Here is a 23,695-nt window from a genome sequence, read left to right as displayed (position 1 = left end):
CTGATTAGCAGCCACCACTATGCCAGCAGCAGTAACAGCCACTGATTAGCAGCCGCCACTATGCCAGCAGCAGTAACAGCCACTGATTAGCAGCCGCTACTGTGCCAGCAGCAGTAACAGCCACTGATTAGCAACCGCCACTGTGCCAGCAGCAGTAACAGCCACTGATTAGCAGCTGCCACTATGCCAGCAGCAGTAACAGCCACTGATTAGCAGCCTCCACTGTGCCAGCAGCAGTAGCAACCACTGATTAGCAGCCTCCACTGTGCCAGCAGCAGTAACAGCCACTGATTAGCAGCCCCCACTGTGCCAGCAGCAGTAACAGCCACTGATTAGCACCCACCACTGTGCCAGCAGCAGTAACAGCCACTGATTAGCAGCCGCTGCTGTACTTACTGCACACGTTAGATGGGTTGTTTCCTGTGGAAATGTTTTATTTGACAAAATGTTGCAGGCATAGTGTCCCTAGTCTACTGGCAATCAGCAAAAATTGTGTTATTCTTGCCTATTCGGTCTCCTAGCACCTAGGTTCTCAACGTGTGGTATGTGTACCCCAGGGGGTACTTCTCATGGTTTCAAGGGGTACTCTTGCTTGATCTACTTAACCAAGAATAACAAATTTAGTGTTTTAGAAAATGATTAATCTCATTTATACGACACAAAATTAGCATTTTAGCTTATTAAATGCAATAGTAAATGCTTGGAAATTGTTTAGAACAAATTATTATTATTATTTATTGTATTTATATAGCGCCAACATATTACGCAGCGCTGCACAATAGATAAATTGGTTACCATACAAGGTAGGACATACAGGAAACTCACAACAAAACAAGATCATGCAAATGATTTGATAATACAGTGTCACAGGTCAGAATAGAGACTGTTCGAGTCCACAAGAGGGGTGATTGTCAGTAAGATTGCATAATCAAGCTGGAAACACTAGGGAGATGGCCCTGCCAGAGGCTTACAATCTAAAGGGTGGGGTTGGAGACAATAGGTACATCTGTTGAGAGGGTGTCTAACAGAACATATTATGGTGCTGGTGTAGGGGGGTATGTGAGCATGAAAGGGTGAGTCTTGAGACCTTGTGTGAAGGTATTAAAAGTAGGGGCGAGTCTGGTGGCTGGAGAGAGCGATTTCCAGAGAGCAGCTAATTGCGGGTGGACCTGGCATTCCAAAGGCCACAGGAATTATCATGTACTTCAGATTAAATATATATTTGTCAAGGGGTACTTGTGATAATGTGTACTATGCTAGGGGGTACTTGGTGAGTACAGGGTTTTAAAAGGGTTACACACCAATAAAAAGTTGAGAAACTCTGTCCTAGCACACTCAAGAACAGCAGTATGGCCCTTGGCCTAAAATGTTTGGACACCTCTGTCACAGGCGGTAATGAAAGGAGGGCGTGGTTTCTGTAGCTGTGTCTCCTTTCATTGGAGGTAATGAGAGGTGGAAGTAGTTTCTGTACTCTTGTCACCTCCTATAATGGGAAATGAGAGGGGGGGGGCGGGTTATGTAGCAATGTCTCTTCCCATAGGACATAATGAGAGGGGGGGAGTGGTTTCTGTAGCCGTGTCACCTCCCATATAGGTGGGTATGAGAGGGGGAGTGGTTTATGTAGCCATGTCCCTTCCCATACGAGGTATTGAGATGGGGGTGTGGTTTCTGTAGCCATGTCGCCTCCTATATAGGTGGTAATGAGGGGGAGTGGTTTATGTAGCCATGTCCCTTCCCATAGGAGGTAATGAGTGGGGGGAGTGGTTTATGTAGCCATGTCGCCTCCTATATAGGTGGTAATGAGAGGGGGAGTGGTTTATGTAGCCATGTCCCCTCCCATAGGAGGTATTGAGGGGGGGAGTGGTTTATGTAGCCATGTTGCCTCCCATAGTGGGTAATGAGAGGGGGAGTGGTTTATGTAGCCATGCCCCCTCACATAGGAGGTAATGAGAGGGGGGAGTGGTTTATGTAGCCATGTCCCCTCCCATAGTGGGTAATGAGAGGGAGTGGTTTATGTAGCCATGCCCCCTCACATAGGAGGTAATGAGAGGTGGGAGTGGTTTATGTAGCCATGTCCCCTCCCATACAGGTGGTAATGAGAGGGGAGGAGTCCAGCTATGGGTAGATAGAGCTGATGTAAGGGGTTGTATGTTATCATTGCGTTCCTCTCTTTCAGCCTATAATCTGGCCAAGGAGCAGAGGCTGAACTTTGGAGACGACATTCCCAGCGCTCTCCGGATCGCTAAGAAGAAGCGCTGGAACAACATAGAGGAGCGCAGAATCAACCAGGAGAACGAGCTGCACGCCTATCTCACCAAACTCATCCTGGCTGAGAAGGAAAGGTGAGCTCTGTGTACTTCCTGCATCCGGAGGCTTCTGCAGCTAAAACTCTGACATGACCTAAAGCAGCACACCTGCCGGACTGAACTGCAGGCACTGTGGGCGGAGCTTGTACACATCTTGTTGGTGGAGGCTGGACTTTAATGCAGATGTGTAGGTGTATACCGTATATTCTGACGTATAAGACGACCCCCCAACTTTTTCAGGTAAAATGTAGAGTTTGGGATATACTCGCCGTATAAGAATACCCCTCTTCCAACACACACCAGATAAAAATAAAAACAAATCATATACTGGTGCTGTACTGTATGTGGTGCCCACTACCCCCCAGACGGGTGGAAGAGGCGTGTTTTATGGGCACAGCGCGATCTCTTCCATACCCCGGGCATCCCAGACCTTGCAGCGATGAGCTCTTCCCCAGCATATGCTGGGACCACCGAATCTCCTGCACCCAGCAATTAATCATCAGCATGTCGTGTATGCGCATCGTGTATCACCCGGCGTATAAGACGACCTCGACTTTTCAGAAGATTTTCAAGGGTCATACGCAAAAGTAGTCTTATACGCCAGAATATACAGTAACTGCTATGGCTCAATGCTCATTAATGCTACCAAACCTCTTTTCCATAAGCACAGGGCTTGCAGGATCTCTGTTCTTCACACGCCCTTTTTCAGTTTTTGCTCAGTGATAGGGTGGGAGGTCTAATGGGGAAGGGGAGGAGATTAGGGCACACAGGGCTGCAGCTGCCTCTCTGTACAGAGTAACATGTAGTGGCATGCTGAGGTCTCCTCATTAGTGATAGGGTGGGAGGTCTGATGGGGAAGGGGAGGAGATTAGTGCACACGGGGGTGGAGTTACATGTAGTGGTATGCTGAGGTCTTCTCATTAGTGATAGGGTGGGAGGTCTGATGGGGAAGGGGAGGAGATTAGGGCACACTGGGGTGGAGTTACATGTAGTGGCATGCTGAGGTCTCCTCATTAGTGATAGGGTGGGAGGTCTAATGGGGAAGGGGAGGAGATTAGGGCACACAGGGCTGCAGCTGCCTCTCTGTACAGAGTAACATGTAGTGGCATGCTGAGGTCTTCTCATTAGTGATGGGGTGGGAGGTCTGATGGGGAAGGGGAGGAGATTAGGGCACACAGGGCTGCAGCTGCCTCTCTGTACAGAGTAACATGTAGTGGCATGCTGAGGTCTCCTCATCAGTGATGGGGTGGGAGGTCTGATGGGGAAGGGGAGGAGATTAGGGCACACAGGGCTGCAGCTGCCTCTCTGTACAGAGTAACATGTAGGGGCATGCTGAGGTCTTCTCATTAGTGATGGGGTGGGAGGTCTGATGGGGAAGGGGAGGAGATTAGGGCACACAGAACTGCAGCTGCCTCTCTGTACAGAGTAACATGTATTGGCATGCTGAGGTCTCCTCATTAGTGATAGGGTGGGAGGTCTGATGGGGAAGGGGAGGAGATTAGGGCACACGGGTGGAGTTACATGTAGGGGCATGCTGAGGTCTTCTCATTAGTGATGGGGTGGGAGGTCTGATGGGAGAAGGGGAGGAGATTAGGGCACACAGGGCTGCAGCTGCCTCTCTGTACAGAGTAACATGTAGTGGCATGCTGAGGTCTCCTCATTAGTGATAGGGTGGGAGGTCTGATGGGGAAGGGGAGGAGATTAGGGCACACAGGGCTGCAGCTGCCTCTCTGTACAGAGTAACATGTAGTGGCATGCTGAGGTCTCCTCATTAGTGATAGGGTGGGAGGTCTGATGGGGAAGGGGAGGAGATTAGGGCACACAGGGGTGGAGTTACATGTAGGAGCATGCTGAGGTCTCCTCATTAGTGATAGGGTGGGAGGTCTGATGGGGAAGGGGAGGAGATTAGTGCACACGGGGGTGGAGTTACATGTAGTGGTATGCTGAGGTCTTCTCATTAGTGATGGGGGGGAGGTCTGATGGGGAAGGGGAGGAGATTAGGGCACACAGGGCTGCAGCTGCCTCTCTGTACAGAGTAACATGTAGTGGCATGCTGAGGTCTCCTCATTAGTGATAGGGTGGGAGGTCTGATGGGGAAGGGGAGGAGATTAGTGCACACGGGGGTGGAGTTGCATGTAGTGGCATGCTGAGGTCTCCTCATCAGTGATGGGGTGGGAGGTCTGATGGGGAAGGGGAGGAGATTAGGGCACACAGGGCTGCAGCTGCCTCTCTGTACAGAGTAACATGTAGTGGCATGCTGAGGTCTCCTCATTAGTGATAGGGTGGGAGGTCTGATGGAGAAGGGGAGGAGATTAGGGCACACAGGGCTGCAGCTGCCTCTCTGTACAGAGTAACATGTATTGGCATGCTGAGGTCTCCTCATTAGTGATAGGGTGGGAGGTCTGATGGGGAAGGGGAGGAGATTAGGGCACACGGGTGGAGTTACATGTAGGGGCATGCTGAGGTCTTCTCATTAGTGATAGGGTGGGAGGTCTGATGGAGAAGGGGAGGAGATTAGGGCACACAGGGCTGCAGCTGCTTCTCTGTACAGAGTAACATGTAGTGGCATGCTGAGGTCTCCTCATTAGTGATAGGGTGGGAGGTCTGATGGGGAAGGGGAGGAGATTAGGGCACACAGGGGTGGAGTTACATGTAGGGGCATGCTGAGGTCTCCTCATTAGTGATAGGGTGGGAGGTCTGATGGGGAAGGGGAGGAGATTAGTGCACACGGGGGTGGAGTTACATGTAGTGGTATGCTGAGGTCTTCTCATTAGTGATGGGGTGGGAGGTCTGATGGGGAAGGGGAGGAGATTAGGGCACACAGGGCTGCAGCTGCCTCTCTGTACAGAGTAACATGTAGTGGCATGCTGAGGTCTCCTCATTAGTGATAGGGTGGGAGGTCTGATGGGGAAGGGGAGGAGATTAGGGCACACAGGGGTGGAGTTACATGTAGGGGCATGCTGAGGTCTCCTCATTAGTGATAGGGTGGGAGGTCTGATGGGGAAGGGGAGGAGATTAGTGCACACGGGGGTGGAGTTACATGTAGTGGTATGCTGAGGTCTTCTCATTAGTGATGGGGTGGGAGGTCTGATGGGGAAGGGGAGGAGATTAGGGCACACAGGGCTGCAGCTGCCTCTCTGTACAGAGTAACATGTATTGGCATGCTGAGGTCTCCTCATTAGTGATAGGGTGGGAGGTCTGATGGGGAAGGGGAGGAGATTAGGGCACACAGGGCTGCAGCTGCCTCTCTGTACAGAGTAACATGTATTGGCATGCTGAGGTCTCCTCATTAGTGATAGGGTGGGAGGTCTGATGGGGAAGGGGAGGAGATTAGGGCACACGGGTGGAGTTACATGTAGGGGCATGCTGAGGTCTTCTCATTAGTGATAGGGTGGGAGGTCTGATGGAGAAGGGGAGGAGATTAGGGCACACAGGGCTGCAGCTGCCTCTCTGTACAGAGTAACATGTAGTGGCATGCTGAGGTCTCCTCATTAGTGATAGGGTGGGAGGTCTGATGGGGAAGGGGAGGATATTAGGGCACACAGGGGTGGAGTTACATGTAGGGGCATGCTGAGGTCTCCTCATTAGTGATAGGGTGGGAGGTCTGATGGGGAAGGGGAGGAGATTAGTGCACACGGGGGTGGAGTTACATGTAGTGGTATGCTGAGGTCTTCTCATTAGTGATGGGGTGGGAGGTCTGATGGGGAAGGGGAGGAGATTAGGGCACACAGGGCTGCAGCTGCCTCTCTGTACAGAGTAACATGTAGTGGCATGCTGAGGTCTCCTCATTAGTGATAGGGTGGGAGGTCTGATGGGGAAGGGGAGGAGATTAGTGCACACGGGGGTGGAGTTGCATGTAGTGGCATGCTGAGGTCTCCTCATTAGTGATAGGGTGGGAGGTCTGATGGGGAAGGGGAGGAGATTAGGGCACACAGGGCTGCAGCTGCCTCTCTGTACAGAGTTACATGTAGTGGCATGCTGAGGTCTTCTCATTAGTGATGGGGGGAGGACTGATGGGAGAAGGGGAGGAGATTAGGGCACACTGGGGTGGAGTTACATGGAGTGGCATGCTGAGGTCTTCTCATTAGTGATGGGGGGAGGTCTGATGGGAGAAGGGGAGGAGATTAGGGCAATGGGGGTGGAGTTACATGTAGTGGCATGCTGAGGTCTTCTCATTAGTGATGGGAGAAGGGGAGGAGATAAGTGCACATGGGGGTGGAGTTACATGTATTTGCATGCTGAGGTCTCATCTAGACAGGCTGATATAACTTTGTTATAAACCATGTTGAAGTTGCATTATAAATGAAATAGTATTACTATGTTTACTTCAGAGGTCTGGAAAAAGTACATTGCTAATGCTGGTGGAGGAAGTGCTGCCACTATTCATTCATATAAACATATTTCCATCTTAGAGAACTTGAGGAAACCAAGAGGAGACAAGATGATGACAACACTGAGGAGAACAGGAGTCGGGCTCAGCTGTCTGGTGTGGCCAACAAACATGTAGGTATAATTATTCTAGCTGCTTCTTTACGCAACTTACTACATCTGCACAAAAGCCTTGTACAAAATACAGACCGTTAGCTAGTGCAGACTAGCTCAGCACTGCTGTACTGTTACATAAATAAGCTGGCTCTAAAATACTGAGGAATAAGACTAAAATACTGAGGAATTAAAGTAAAATACGGAGGAATAAGACTAAATACTGAGGAATAAGATGGCAGTAAAATACTGAGGAATAAGCTGGCAGTAAAATACTGAGGAATAAGATGGCAGTAAAATACTGAGGAATAAGCTGGCAGTAACATACTGAGGAATAAGCTGGCAGTAACATACTGAGGAATAAGCTGGCAGTAAAATACTGAGGAATAAGCTGGCAGTAACATACTGAGGAATAAGCTGGCAGTAACATACTGAGGAATAAGCTGGCAGTAACATACTGAGGAATAAGCTGGCAGTAACATACTGAGGAATAAGCTGGCAGTAACATACTGAGGAATAAGCTGGCAGTAACATACTGAGGAATAAGCTGGCAGTAACATACTGAGGAATAAGCTGGCAGTAACATACTGAGGAATAAGCTGGCAGTAACATACTGAGGAATAAGCTGGCAGTAACATACTGAGGAATAAGCTGGTAGTAAAATACTGAGGAATAAGCAGCTGGCACTAAAATACTGAGGATTTGTGTTTCTGTCTTTTCACAGGACAAATTCTTGGCAGAGATGGATGAATTGTTTTCTCAAGTAGATGAAAAACGGAAGGTGAGAAGCAAGGACTGTGTGTGTGTGTGTGTGTGTGTGTAATGATGGAGATAGTGGTGTGTGTGTGTGTGTGTGTGTGTGTGTGTGTGTGTGTGTGTGTGTGTGTGTGTGTGTGTGTGTGTGTACAGTGTGTGTACAGTGTGTGTACAGTGTGTGTGTGTGTGTGTGTGTGTGTGTGTAATGATTGTGATAGTACTGTGTGTGTGTGTGTGTAATGATTGTGATAGTAGTGTGTGTGTGTGTGTGTGTGTGTGTAATGATGGTGATAGCACTGTGTGTGTGTGTAATAGTGATAGTGGTGTGTAATTATGGTGATAGTAGTGGTGGTGACAGTACTGTGTGTGTAATAGTGATAGTAGTGTGTGTGTGTAATGATGGTGATATTACTATGTGTGTGTAATGATGGTGATATTACTATGTGTGTGAAATGATGGTGGTATTACTATGTGTGTGTAATGATGGTAATAATACTATGTGTGTGTAATGATGGTGATATTACTATGTGTGTGAAATGATGGTGGTATTACTATGTGTGTGTAATGATGGTAATAATACTATGTGTGTGTATTTATGGTGATAGTAGTGGTGGTGTCAGTACTGTGTGTGTAATAGTGATAGTAGTGTGTGTGTGTGTAATGATGGTGATATTACTATGTGTGTGTAATGATGGTGATATTACTATGTGTGTGAAATGATGGTGATATTACTATGTGTGTGTAATGATGGTAATAATACTATGTGTGTGTATTTATGGTGATAGTAGTGGTGGTGTCAGTACTGTGTGTGTAATAGTGATAGTAGTGTGTGTGTGTGTGTGTAATGATGGTGATAGTACTGTGTGTGTGTAATGATGGTGATATTACTATGTGTGTGTAATGATGGTGATAATACTATGTGTGTGTAATTATGGTGATAGTAGTGGTGGTGACAGTACTGTGTGTGTAATAGTGATCGTAGTGTGTGTGTGTGTGTGTGTAATGATGGTGATAGTAGTGTGTGTGTGTGTAATGATGGTGATAGTACTGTGTGTGTGTGTGTGTAATGATGGTGATATTACTATGTGTGTGTAATGATGGTTATATTACTATGTGTGTGTAATGATGGTGATATTACTATGTGTGTGTAATGATGGTAATAATACTATGTGTGTGTAATGATGGTAATAATACTATGTGTGTGTAATTATGGTGATAGTGGTGGTGATAGTACTGTGTGTGTAATAGTGATAGTAGTGTGTGTGTGTGTAATGATGGTGATAGTACTGTGTGTGTGTAATGATGGTGATAGTACTGTGTGTGTGTAATGATGGTGATAGTAGTGTGTGTGTGTGTAATGATGGTGATATTACTATGTGTGTGTAATGATGGTGATATTACTATGTGTGTGTAATGATGGTAATAATACTATGTGTGTGTAATTATGGTGATAGTAGTGGTGGTGACAGTACTGTGTGTGTAATAGTGATAGTACTGTGTGTGTGTGTAATGATGGTGATAGTAGTGTGTGTGTGTAATGATGGTGATATTACTATGTGTGTGTAATGATGGTAATAATACTATGTGTGTGTAATTATGGTGATAGTAGTGGTGGTGACAGTACTGTGTGTGTAATAGTGATAGTACTGTGTGTGTGTGTAATGATGGTGATAGTAGTGTGTGTGTGTAATGATGGTGATATTACTATGTGTGTGTAATGATGGTGATATTACTATGTGTGTGTAATGATGGTGATATTACTATGTGTGTGTAATGATGGTGATAGTAGTGTGTGTGTGTAATGATGGTGATATTACTATGTGTGTGTAATGATGGTGATAGTAGTGTGTGTGTGTGTGTGTGTGTGTGTGTGTGTGTGTGTGTGTGTGTGTGTGTGTGTGTGTGTGTGTGTGTGTGTGTGTAATGATGGTGATATTACTATGTGTGTGTAATGATGGTGATATTACTATGTGTGTGTAATGATGGTGATATTACTGTGTGTGTGTGTGTGTAATGATGGTGATAATACTGTGTGTGTGTGTAATGATGGTGATATTACTATGTGTGTGTAATGATGGTGATATTACTATGTGTGTGTAATGATGGTGATATTACTATGTGTGTGTAATTATGGTGATAGTAGTGGTGGTGACAGTACTGTGTGTGTAATAGTGATAGTAGTGTGTGTGTGTAATGATGGTGATAGTACTGTGTGTGTGCAATGATGGTGATAGTACTGTGTGTGTGTGTAATGATGGTGATATTACTATGTGTGTGTAATGATGGTGATATTACTATGTGTGTGTAATTATGGTGATAGTAGTGGTGGTGACAGTACTGTGTGTGTAATAGTGATAGTAGTGTGTGTGTGTAATGATGGTGATAGTACAGTGTGTGTGTGTGTGTAATGATGGTGATAGTACTGTGTGTGTGTGTAATGATGGTGATAGTACTGTGTGTGTGTGTAATGATGGTGATATTACTATGTGTGTGTAATTATGGTGATAGTAGTGGTGGTGATAGTACTGTGTGTGTAATAGTGATAGTAGTGTGTGTGTGTGTAATGATGGTGATATTACTATGTGTGTGTAATGATGGTGATATTACTATGTGTGTGTAATTATGGTGATATTACTATGTGTGTGTAATGATGGTGATATTACTGTGTGTGTGTAATTATGGTGATAGTAGTGGTGGTGACAGTACTGTGTGTGTAATAGTGATAGTAGTGTGTGTGTGTAATGATGGTGATATTACTATGTGTGTGTAATGATGGTGATATTACTATGTGTGTGTAATGATGGTGATATTACTGTGTGTGTGTAATTATGGTGATAGTAGTGGTGGTGACAGTACTGTGTGTGTAATAGTGATAGTAGTGTGTGTGTGTGTAATGATGGTGATAGTACTGTGTGTGTGTGTGTGTGTGTGTAATGATGGTGATATTACTATGTGTGTGTAATGATGGTGATATTACTATGTGTGTGTAATGATGGTGATATTACTATGTGTGTGTAATGATGGTGATATTACTGTGTGTGTGTAATTATGGTGATAGTAGTGGTGGTGACAGTACTGTGTGTGTAATAGTGATAGTAGTGTGTGTGTGTAATGATGGTGATAGTACTGTGTGTGTGTGTGTGTGTAATGATGGTGATAGTACTGTGTGTGTGTAATGATGGTGATATTACTATGTGTGTGTAATGATGGTGATATTACTATGTGTGTGTAATGATGGTGATAGTAGTGTGTGTGTGTGTGTGTGTAATGATGGTGATATTACTATGTGTGTGTAATGATGGTGATATTACTATGTGTGTGTAATTATGGTGATAGTAGTGGTGGTGACAGTACTGTGTGTGTAATAGTGATAGTAGTGTGTGTGTGTAATGATGGTGATAGTACTGTGTGTGTGTGTGTGTAATGATGGTGATAGTAGTGTGTGTGTGTAATGATGGTGATATTACTATGTGTGTGTAATTATGGTGATAGTAGTGGTGGTGACAGTACTGTGTGTGTAATAGTGATAGTAGTGTGTAATTATGGTGATAGTAGTGGTGGTGACAGTACTGTGTGTGTAATAGTGATAGTAGTGTGTAATTATGGTGATAGTAGTGGTGGTGACAGTACTGTGTGTGTAATAGTGATAGTAGTGTGTAATTATGGTGATAGTAGTGGTGGTGACAGTACTGTGTGTGTAATAGTGATAGTGGTGTGTAATGACGGTGATAGTGGTGGTGACAGTACTGTGTGTGTAATAGTGATAGTGGTGTGTAATTATGGTGATAGTAGTGGTGGTGACAGTACTGTGTGTGTAATAGTGATAGTGGTGTGTAATGATGGTGATAGTAGTGGTGGTGACAGTACTGTGTGTGTAATAGTGATAGTAGTGTGTAATTATGGTGATAGTAGTGGTGGTGACAGTACTGTGTGTGTAATAGTGATAGTGGTGTGTAATTATGGTGATAGTAGTGGTGGTGACAGTACTGTGTGTGTAATAGTGATAGTAGTGTGTAATTATGGTGATAGTAGTGGTGGTGACAGTACTGTGTGTGTAATAGTGATAGTAGAGTGTAATTATGGTGATAGTAGTGGTGGTGACAGTACTGTGTGTGTAATAGTGATAGTGGTGTGTAATTATGGTGATAGTAGTGGTGGTGACAGTACTGTGTGTGTAATAGTGATAGTAGTGTGTAATTATGGTGATAGTAGTGGTGGTGACAGTACTGTGTGTGTAATAGTGATAGTAGAGTGTAATTATGGTGATAGTAGTGGTGGTGACAGTACTGTGTGTGTAATAGTGATAGTGGTGTGTAATTATGGTGATAGTAGTGGTGGTGACAGTACTGTGTGTGTAATAGTGATAGTAGTGTGTAATTATGGTGATAGTAGTGGTGGTGACAGTACTGTGTGTGTAATAGTGATAGTGGTGTGTAATTATGGTGATAGTAGTGGTGGTGACAGTACTGTGTGTGTAATGGTGATAGTAGTGGTGGTGACAGTACTGTGTGTGTAATAGTGATAGTGGTGTGTAATGACGGTGATAGTAGTGGTGGTGACAGTACTGTGTGTGTAATAGTGATAGTGGTGTGTAATGATGGTGATAGTAGTGGTGGTGACAGTACTGTGTGTAATAGTGATAGTAGTGTGTAATTATGGTGATAGTAGTGGTGGTGACAGTACTGTGTGTGTAATAGTGATAGTGGTGTGTAATTATGGTGATAGTAGTGGTGGTGACAGTACTGTGTGTGTAATAGTGATAGTAGTGTGTAATTATGGTGATAGTAGTGGTGGTGACAGTACTGTGTGTGTAATAGTGATAGTAGAGTGTAATTATGGTGATAGTAGTGGTGGTGACAGTACTGTGTGTGTAATAGTGATAGTGGTGTGTAATTATGGTGATAGTAGTGGTGGTGACAGTACTGTGTGTGTAATAGTGATAGTAGTGTGTAATTATGGTGATAGTAGTGGTGGTGACAGTACTGTGTGTGTAATAGTGATAGTAGAGTGTAATTATGGTGATAGTAGTGGTGGTGACAGTACTGTGTGTGTAATAGTGATAGTGGTGTGTAATTATGGTGATAGTAGTGGTGGTGACAGTACTGTGTGTGTAATGGTGATAGTAGTGGTGGTGACAGTACTGTGTGTGTAATAGTGATAGTGGTGTGTAATGATGGTGATAGTAGTGGTGGTGACAGTACTGTGTGTGTAATAGTGATAGTAGTGTGTAATTATGGTGATAGTAGTGGTGGTGACAGTACTGTGTGTGTAATAGTGATAGTAGAGTGTAATGATGGTGATAGTAGTGTGTGTGTGTAATTATGGTAATAATACTATGTGTGTGTAATTATGGTGATAGTAGTGGTGGTGACAGTACTGTGTGTGTAATAGTGATAGTAGTGTGTAATTATGGTGATAGTAGTGGTGGTGACAGTACTGTGTGTGTAATAGTGATAGTGGTGTGTAATGACGGTGATAGTAGTGGTGGTGACAGTACTGTGTGTGTAATAGTGATAGTAGAGTGTAATGATGGTGATAGTAGTGTGTGTGTGTAATTATGGTAATAATACTATGTGTGTGTAATTATGGTGATAGTAGTGGTGGTGACAGTACTGTGTGTGTAATAGTGATAGTAGTGTGTAATTATGGTGATAGTAGTGGTGGTGACAGTACTGTGTGTGTAATAGTGATAGTAGTGTGTAATGACGGTGATAGTAGTGGTGGTGACAGTACTGTGTGTGTAATAGTGATAGTAGTGTGTAATTATGGTGATAGTAGTGGTGGTGACAGTACTGTGTGTGTAATAGTGATAGTAGTGTGTAATTATGGTGATAGTAGTGGTGGTGACAGTACTGTGTGTGTAATAGTGATAGTAGTGTGTAATGACGGTGATAGTAGTGGTGGTGACAGTACTATGTGTGTAATAGTGATAGTAGTGTGTAATTATGGTGATAGTAGTGGTGGTGACAGTACTGTGTGTGTAATAGTGATAGTGGTGTGTAATTATGGTGATAGTAGTGGTGGTGACAGTACTGTGTGTGTAATGGTGATAGTAGTGGTGGTGACAGTACTGTGTGTGTAATAGTGATAGTGGTGTGTAATTATGGTGATAGTAGTGGTGGTGACAGTACTATGTGTGTAATAGTGATAGTAGTGTGTAATTATGGTGATAGTAGTGGTGGTGACAGTACTGTGTGTGTAATAGTGATAGTGGTGTGTAATTATGGTGATAGTAGTGGTGGTGACAGTACTGTGTGTGTAATAGTGATAGTAGTGTGTGTGTGTAATTATGGTAATATTACTATGTGTGTGTAATTATGGTGATAGTAGTGGTGGTGACAGTACTGTGTGTGTAATAGTGATAGTAGTGTGTGTGTGTGTAATGATGGTGATAGTAGTGGTGGTGACAGTACTATGTGTGTAATAGTGATAGTAGTGTGTAATGACGGTGAATGTTCTGGGGCGATGGTGTCATACGCTAACCCTTGGCTGTCTTGTGTGACAGAAGCGGGATATTCCGGATTATCTGTGTGGGAAGATAAGCTTTGAGCTGATGAGAGAACCTTGTATAACCCCCAGCGGGATCACCTATGACAGGAAGGACATAGAGGAACACTTGCAGGTAACATCTCTGTCATGCTGCATCTCTGACGGACACTACCGAAATACCATCCGCTGTAGATCCAGAATCCAGTGTGAGCGCTGTACAGAGCAGCTGCTGCACAGGTGACTGGAACACCCCTATAAATGCACTTGGGCCCACCATCGCCATTCTCTTCACTACACCTAGATCAGTATATATCCATGCCTTTCTGTCTGCTGGCTAACCACAATAATCACCACACAGGCCTTTGTGGCCATCAGTACCTCCTCCCCTGCACAGACCCCACCCTGAGCTACTCTCCTCCCCCACACACCTGCCTGATATGCCCCCAACCTCTTCCAGAGCCCCCCCCCCCCAGCCTTTTCCTCCAGAACCTGCCAGACCCCCCTGCCCTCCTCCTCCAGAGCCTGCCAGACCCCCCGGCCTCCTCCTCCAGAGCCTGCCAGACCCCCCGGCCTCCTCCTCCAGAGCCTGCCAGACCACCTGGCTTCCTCCTTCAGAGCCTGCCAGGCCCCCCTGGCCTCCTTCTCCTGAGCCCGCCAGACCCCCCCCAGCCTCCTCCTCCTCCATAGCCCTCCAGCCCCCCCCCCCCCCACGGCCTCCTCCTCCTTAGCCTGTCAGACCCCCCGGCCTCCTCCTCCTGAGCCTGCCAGGCCCCCCGGCCTCCTCCATAGCCTGCCAGACCCCCTGGCCTCCTCCATAGCCTGCCAGACCCCCCGGCCTCCTGAGCCTGCCAAACCCCCCCCCACCTGGCCTCCTCCTCCAGAGCCTGTCATATTCCCTGGCCTCCTCCTCCAGAGCCCGCCACACACACCGGCCTCCTCCTCCTGAGCCCGCCAGACCCCCCGGCCTGCTCTTCCAGAGCCCGGCAGACCCCCCCGGCCTCCTCCTCCAGAGCCCACCAGACCCCCCCGGCCTCCTCCTCCAGAGCCTGCCAGACCCCCGGCCTCCTCCTCCAGAGCCCGCCAGACCCCCGGCCTCCTCCTCCAGAGCCCGCCAGACCCCCCGGCCTCCTCCTCCAGAGCCCGCCAGACCCCCGGTCTCCTCCTCCAGAGCCCGCCAGACCCCCGGTTTCCTCCTCCAGAGCCCGCCAGACCCCCCGGCCTCCTCCTTCAGAGCCCGCCAGACCCCCGGCCTCCTCCTCCAGAGCCCGCCAGACACCAGGTCTTCTTCACCAGAATGTGAGGCACCGGGCTTTGCAGTGATTCCCCGGGCCTCATTGAGATTTACAGAGCCTGTAACATTCTTCTAGACTAGACCCTTTTATGCAGCCCTTCACCAGACGGATAGTTTCTTTTAGCCAAATCTTTGTCTTGCCCGTCCTGAGCATATCCTGTCATTTTTCTGCACCACAACCCATACATTTTAATTTGTAGATGAAACCCCTGACACCAGCATCACTGAGTCAGTCTGGGATTATGGCCTCCAGAAAGCCCTGACCCCCAACATCACTGAGCCAGTCTGGAATTATGTCCTCCAGAAAGACCGGACCCCCAACATCACTGAGTCAGTCTGGGATTATGGCCTCCAGAAAGCCCTGACCCCCAACATCACTGAGCCAGTCTGGAATTATGTCCTCCAGAAAGACCGGACCCCTAACATCACTGAGCCAATCTGAGACAATGGCCTCCAGAACACCCTGACCCCCAACATCACTGAGCCAGTCTGGTATTAAAACCACCAAAAACACTGAGAACACCCCACCCCCCCCCCACCCCAAACATCTCTAACTTTAAGTCCAAACAGCAGGTAGTCCTACTGCACACACTATGTTCCTTCTTTCATTAATCGTGCAAGACTGGGGCGCCCACAGAGTCCTGTTCATGACACCATCAAGTCAATCTGGGATTATGGCCTCCAGAAAGCCCTGATCCCCTATGTCACTTAGTCAGTCTGGGATTATGGCCTCCAGAAAGCCCTGACCCCCAACATCACTGAGCCAGTCTGGGATTATGGACTCCAAAAAGCCCTGACACCAACATCACTGAGCCAGTCTGGAATTATGGTCTCCAGAAAGCCCTGACCCCCAACATTACTGAGCCAGTCTGGGATTATGGACTCCAGAAAGCCCTGACCCCCCAACATCACTGAGCCAGTCTGGAATTATGACCTCCAGAAAGCCCTGACCCCCAACATCACTGAGCCAGTCTGAGATTATGGCCTCCAGAAAGCCCTGACCCCCAACATCACTGAGCCAGTCTGGAATTATGGCCTCCAGAAAGCCCTGACCCCCAACATCACTGAGCCAGTCTTGGATTATGACCTCCAGAAAGCCCTGACCCCCAACATCACTGAGCCAGTCTGGAATTATGGACTCCAGAAAGCCCTGATCCCCAACATCACTGATCTAGTCTGAGATTATGGCCTTCAGAAAGCCATGACCCCCAACATCACTGAGCCAGTCTGGGATTATGGACTCCAGAAAGCCCTGACCCCCAACATCACTGAGCCAGTCTGGGATTATGGACTCCAGAAAGCCCTGACCCCCAACATCACTGAGCCAGTCTAGGATTATGGACTCCAGAAAGCCCTGACCCCCAACATCACTGAGCCAGTCTGGGATTATGGCCTCCAGAAAGCCCTGACACCAACATCACTGATCTAGTGTGGGATTATGACCTCTAGAAAGCCCTGACACCAACATCACTGAGCCAGTCTGGGATTATGACCTCTAGAAAGCTGTGGTCTGCCAACATCACTGAGCCAGTCTGGGATTATGGACTCCAGAAAGCCCTGACCCCCAACATCACTGAGCCAGTCTGGGATTATGGTCTCCAGAAAGCCCTGATCCCCTATGTCACTTAGTCAGTCTGGGATTATGGTCTGCAGAAAGCCCTGACCCCCAACATCACTGAGCCAGTCTGAGACGAAGGCCTCCAGAACACCCTGACCCCCAACATCACTGAGCCAGTCTGGAATTGTGGCCTCCAAAAAGCCCTGACACCAACGTCACAGATCTAGTCTGGGATTATGGCCTTCAGAAAGCCCTGACCCCCAACATCACTAAGCAGGTCTGGGATTATGACCTCTAGAAAGCCGTGGTCCCCAACATCACTGAGCCAGTCTGGGATTATGGACTCCAGAAAGCCCTGACCCCCAACATTACTGAGCCAGTCTGGGATTATGACCTCCAGAAAGCCCTGACCCCCAACATTACTGAGCCAGTCTGGGATTATGACCTCCAGAAAGCCCTGACCCCCAACATCACTGAGCCAGTCTGGGATTATGACCTCCAGAAAGCCCTGACCCCCAACATCACTGAGCCAGTCTGGAATTATGGCCTCCAGAAAGCCCTGATCCCCAACACCACTGATCTAGTCTGAGATTATGGCCTTCAGAAAGCCCTGACCCCCAACATCACTGAGCCAGTCTGGAATTATGGACTCCAGAAAGCCCTGACCCCCAACATTACTGAGCCAGTCTGGGATTATGGCCTTCAGAAAGCCCTGACCCCCCACATCACTGAGCCAGTCTGGGATTATGGACTCCAGAAAGCCCTGACCCCCAACATCACTGAGCCAGTCTGGGACTATGGTCTCCAGAAAGCCCTGACCCCCAACATCACTGAGCCAGTCTGGGATTATGGACTCCAGAAAGCCCTGACCCCCAACATCACTGAGCCAGTCTGGGATTATGGACTCCAGAACACCCTGACCCCCAACATCACTGAGCCAGTCTGGGATTATGGACTCCAGAAAGCCCTGACCCCCAACATCACTGAGCCAGTCTGGAATTATGGCCTCCAGAAAGCCCTGATCCCCAACACCACTGATCTAGTCTGAGATTATGGCCTTCAGAAAGCCCTGACCCCCAACATTACTGAGCCAGTCTGGGATTATGGCCTTCAGAAAGCCCTGACCCCCAACATCACTGAGCCAGTCTGGGATTATGGACTCCAGAAAGCCCTGACCCCCAACATCACTGAGCCAGTCTGGGACTATGGTCTCCAGAAAGCCCTGACCCCCAACATCACTGAGCCAGTCTGGGATTATGGACTCCAGAAAGCCCTGACCCCCAACATCACTGAGCCAGTCTGGGATTATGGACTCCAGAACACCCTGACCCCCAACATCACTGAACTAGTCTGAGATTATGGTCTCCAGAAAGCCCTGATCCCCAACATCACTGAGCCAGTCTGGGATTATGGACTCCAGAAAGCCCTGACCCCCAACATCACTGAGCCAGTCTGGGATTATGGACTCCAGAAAGCCCTGACCCCCAACATCACTGAGCCAGTCTGGGATTATGGACTCCAGAAAGCCCTGACCCCCAACATCACTGAGCCAGTCTGGGATTATGGCCTCCAGAAAGCCCTGACCCCCAACGTCACTGAGCCAGTCTGGGATTATGGACTCCAGAAAGCCCTGACCCCCAACATTACTGAGCCAGTCTGGGATTATGGCCTCCAGAAAGCCCTGACCCCCAACATCACTGAGCCAGTCTGGAATTATGACCTCCAGAAAGCCCTGACCCCCAACATCACTGAGCCAGTCTTGGATTATGACCTCCAGAAAGCCCTGACCCCCAACATCACTGAGCCAGTCTGGAATTATGGCCTCCAGAAAGCCCTGACCCCCAACATCACTGAGCCAGTCTTGGATTATGACCTCCAGAAAGCCCTGACCCCCAACATCACTGAGCCAGTCTGAGATTATGGCCTTCAGAAAGCCATGACCCCCAACATCACTGAGCCAGTCTGGGATTATGGACTCCAGAAAGCCCTGACCCCCAACATCACTGAGCCAGTCTGGGATTATGGACTCCAGAAAGCCCTGACCCCCAACATCACTGAGCCAGTCTAGGATTATGGACTCCAGAAAGCCCTGACCCCCAACATCACTGAGCCAGTCTGGGATTATGGCCTCCAGAAAGCCCTGACACCAACATCACTGATCTAGTGTGGGATTATGACCTCTAGAAAGCCCTGACACCAACATCACTGAGCCAGTCTGGGATTATGACCTCTAGAAAGCTGTGGTCTGCCAACATCACTGAGCCAGTCTGGGATTATGGACTCCAGAAAGCCCTGACCCCCAACATCACTGAGCCAGTCTGGGATTATGGTCTCCAGAAAGCCCTGATCCCCTATGTCACTTAGTCAGTCTGGGATTATGGTCTGCAGAAAGCCCTGACCCCCAACATCACTGAGCCAGTCTGAGACGAAGGCCTCCAGAACACCCTGACCCCCAACATCACTGAGCCAGTCTGAAATTGTGGCCTCCAAAAAGCCCTGACACCAACGTCACAGATCTAGTCTGGGATTATGGCCTTCAGAAAGCCCTGACCCCCAACATCACTAAGCAGGTCTGGGATTATGACCTCTAGAAAGCCGTGGTCCCCAACATCACTGAGCCAGTCTGGGATTATGGACTCCAGAAAGCCCTGACCCCCAACATTGCTGAGCCAGTCTGGGATTATGACCTCCAGAAAGCCCTGACCCCCAACATTACTGAGCCAGTCTGGGATTATGACCTCCAGAAAGCCCTGACCCCCAACATCACTGAGCCAGTCTGGGATTATGACCTCCAGAAAGCCCTGACCCCCAACATCACTGAGCCAGTCTGGAATTATGGCCTCCAGAAAGCCCTGATCCCCAACACCACTGATCGAGTCTGAGATTATGGCCTTCAGAAAGCCCTGACCCCCAACATCACTGAGCCAGTCTGGAATTATGGACTCCAGAAAGCCCTGACCCCCAACATTACTGAGCCAGTCTGGGATTATGGCCTTCAGAAAGCCCTGACCCCCAACATCACTGAGCCAGTCTGGGATTATGGACTCCAGAAAGCCCTGACCCCCAACATCACTGAGCCAGTCTGGGACTATGGTCTCCAGAAAGCCCTGACCCCCAACATCACTGAGCCAGTCTGGGATTATGGACTCCAGAAAGCCCTGACCCCCAACATCACTGAGCCAGTCTGGGATTATGGACTCCAGAACACCCTGACCCCCAACATCACTGAACTAGTCTGAGATTATGGTCTCCAGAAAGCCCTGATCCCCAACATCACTGAGCCAGTCTGGGATTATGGACTCCAGAAAGCCCTGACCCCCAACATCACTGAGCCAGTCTGGGATTATGGACTCCAGAAAGCCCTGACCCCCAACATCACTGAGCCAGTCTGGGATTATGGACTCCAGAAAGCCCTGACCCCCAACATCACTGAGCCAGTCTGGGATTATGGCCTCCAGAAAGCCCTGACCCCCAACATCACTGAGCCAGTCTGGGATTATGGACTCCAGAAAGCCCTGACCCCCAACATCACTGAGCCAGTCTGGGACTATGGTCTCCAGAAAGCCCTGACCCCCAACATCACTGAGCCAGTCTGGGATTATGGACTCCAGAAAGCCCTGACCCCCCAAGATCACTGAGCAGGTCTGGGATTATGACCTCTAGAAAGCCCTGACCCCCAACATCACTGAGCCAGTCTGGGATTATGGACTCCAGAACACCCTGACCCCCAACATCACTGATCTAGTGTGGGATTATGACCTCTAGAAAGCCCTGACACCAACATCACTGAGCCAGTCTGGGATTATGACCTCTAGAAAGCTGTGGTCTGCCAACATCACTGAGCCAGTCTGGGATTATGGACTCCAGAAAGCCCTGATCCCCTATGTCACTTAGTCAGTCTGGGATTATGGTCTCCAGAAAGCCCTGACCCCCAACATTACTGAACTAGTCTGAGATTATGGTCTCCAGAAAGCCCTGATCCCCTATGTCACTTAGTCTGAGATTATGGTCTCCAGAAAGCCCTGACCCCCTATGTCACTTAGTCAGTCTGGGATTATGGTCTGCAGAAAGCCCTGACCCCCAACATCACTGAGCCAGTCTGAGACGAAGGCCTCCAGAACACCCTGACCCCCAACATCACTGAGCCAGTCTGGAATTGTGGCCTCCAGAAAGCCCTGACACCAACGTCACAGATCTAGTCTGGTATTATGGCCTTCAGAAAGCCCTGACCCCCAACATCACTAAGCAGGTCTGGGATTATGACCTCTAGAAAGCCGTGGTCCCCAACATCACTGAGCCAGTCTGGGATTATGGACTCCAGAAAGCCCTGACCCCCAACATTACTGAGCCAGTCTGGGATTATGACCTCCAGAAAGCCCTGACCCCCAACATTACTGAGCCAGTCTGGGATTATGACCTCCAGAAAGCCCTGACCCCCAACATCACTGAGCCAGTCTGGGATTATGACCTCCAGAAAGCCCTGACCCCCAACATCACTGAGCCAGTCTGGAATTATGGCCTTCAGAAAGCCCTGACCCCCAACATCACTGATCTAGTCTGAGATTATGGCCTTCAGAAAGCCCTGACCCCCAACATCACTGAGCCAGTCTGGAATTATGGCCTCCAGAAAGCCCTGATCCCCAACATCACTGATCTAGTCTGAGATTATGGCCTTCAGAAAGCCCTGACCCCCAACATCACTGAGCCAGTCTGGGATTATGGACTCCAGAAAGCCCTGACCCCCAACATCACTGAGCCAGTCTGGGATTATGGACTCCAGAAAGCCCTGACCCCCAACATCACTGAGCCAGTCTGGGATTATGGACTCCAGAAAGCCCTGACCCCCAACATCACTGAGCCAGTCTGGGACTATGGTCTCCAGAAAGCCCTGACCCCCAACATCACTGAGCCATTCTGGGACTATGGTCTCCAGAAAGCCCTGATCCCCAACATCACTGATCTAGTCTGAGATTATGGCCTTCAGAAAGCCCTGACCCCCAACATCACTGAGCCAGTCTGGAATTATGTCCTCCAGAAAGCCATGACCCCCAACATCACTGAGCCAGTCTGGAATTATGGTCTCCAGAAAGCCCTGACCCCCAACATCACTGAGCCAGTCTGGGATTATGGACTCCAGAAAGCCCTGACCCCCAAGATCACTGAGCAGGTCTGGGATTATGACCTCTAGAAAGCCCTGACCCCCAACATCACTGAGCCAGTCTGGGATTATGGCCTCCTAAAAGCCCTGATCCCCAACATCACTGATCTAGTCTGGGATTATGACCTCTAGAAAGCCCTGACACCAACATCACTGAGCCAGTCTGGGATTATGACCTCTAGAAAGCTGTGGTCTGCCAACATCACTGAGCCAGTCTGGGATTATGGACTCCAGAAAGCCCTGACCCCCAACATCACTGAGCCAGTCTGAGATTATGGTCTCCAGAAAGCCCTGATCCCCAACATCACTGAGCCAGTCTGGGATTATGGACTCCAGAAAGCCCTGACCCCCAACATCACTGGGCTAGTCTGAGATTATGGACTCCAGAAAGCCCTGACCCCCAACATCACTGAGCCAGTCTGGGACTATGGTCTCCAGAAAGCCCTGATTCCCAACATCACTGAGCCAGTCTGGGATTATGGTCTCCAGAAAGCCCTGACCCCCAACATTACTGAACTAGTCTGAGATTATGGTCTCCAGAAATCCCTGATCCCCTATGTCACTTAGTCAGTCTGGGATTATGGTCTCCAGAAAGCCCTGACCCCCTATGTCACTTAGTCAGTCTGGGATTATGGCCTCCAGAAAGCCCTGATCCCCAACATCACTGAGCCAGTCTGAGACGATGGCCTCCAGAACACCCTGACCCCCAACTTCACTGAGCCAGTCTGGAATTATGGCCTCCAGAAAGCCCTGACCCCCAACATCACTGATCTAGTGTGGGATTATGGCCTTCAGAAAGCCCTGACCCCCAAGATCACTGAGCAGGTCTGGGATTATGACCTCTAGAAAGCCGTGGTCCCCAACATCACTGAGCCAGTCTGGGATTATGGACTCCAGAAAGCCCTGACCCCCAACATCACTGAGCCAGTCTGAGATTATGGTCTCCAGAAAGCCCTGATCCCCAACATCACTGAGCCAGTCTGGGATTATGGTCTCCAGAAAGCCCTGACCCCCAACATTACTGAACTAGTCTGAGATTATGGTCTCCAGAAAGCCCTGATCCCCTATGTCACTTAGTCAGTCTGGGATTATGGTCTCCAGAAAGCCCTGACCCCCAACATCACTGAGCTAGTCTGAGATTATGGTCTCCAGAAAGCCCTGATCCCCAACATCACTGAGCCAGTCTGGGATTATGGTCTCCAGAAAGCCCTGACCCCCAACATCACTGAGCTAGTCTGAGATTATGGTCTCCAGAAAGCCCTGATCCCCTATGTCACTTAGTCAGTCTGGGATTATGGTCTCCAGAAAGCCCTGACCCCCAACATCACTGAGCTAGTCTGGGATTATGGTCTCCAGAAAGCCCTGATCTCCTATGTCACTTAGTCAGTCTGAGATTATGGTCTCCAGAAAGCCCTGATCCCCTATGTCACTTAGTCAGTCTGGGATTATGGTCTCCAGAAAGCCCTGACCCCCAACATCACTGAGCTAGTCTGGGATTATGGTCTCCAGAAAGCCCTGATCTCCTATGTCACTTAGTCAGTCTGGGATTATGGCCTCCAGAAAGCCCTGACCCCCAACATCACTGAGCCAGTCTGAGACGAAGGCCTCCAGAACACCCTGACCCCCAACATCACTGAGCCAGTCTGGAATTGTGG

At 48.5% G+C, this 23,695-nt stretch overlaps 1 protein-coding gene across 28 annotated transcripts in view; it reads left to right on the top strand.

Annotated features, from left to right (window-relative positions):
- The window catches only part of STUB1 (STIP1 homology and U-box containing protein 1), a 107,084-nt gene that overhangs the window by 76,677 nt on the left and 6,712 nt on the right, over positions 1 to 23,695 (top strand). For all 28 annotated transcript variants that reach the window (XR_011022621.1, XR_011022603.1, XR_011022600.1 and 25 more), the window contains exons 4-7: positions 2,177 to 2,342; positions 6,719 to 6,809; positions 7,513 to 7,569; positions 14,050 to 14,166. Coding sequence is in view for 1 of the 28 variants with exons in the window: in XM_068243460.1 (XP_068099561.1) it covers positions 2,177 to 2,342; positions 6,719 to 6,809; positions 7,513 to 7,569; positions 14,050 to 14,166 (431 nt within the window). In the remaining 27 variants the exon portion in view is untranslated. The remainder of the gene's footprint in view (positions 1 to 2,176; positions 2,343 to 6,718; positions 6,810 to 7,512; positions 7,570 to 14,049; positions 14,167 to 23,695) is intronic.

The sequence above is a fragment of the Hyperolius riggenbachi genome, chromosome 7 (assembly GCF_040937935.1).
Source record: "Hyperolius riggenbachi isolate aHypRig1 chromosome 7, aHypRig1.pri, whole genome shotgun sequence".
NCBI lineage: Eukaryota > Metazoa > Chordata > Amphibia > Anura > Hyperoliidae > Hyperolius > Hyperolius riggenbachi.
This window is presented reverse-complemented; position numbering and strand designations above follow the sequence as displayed.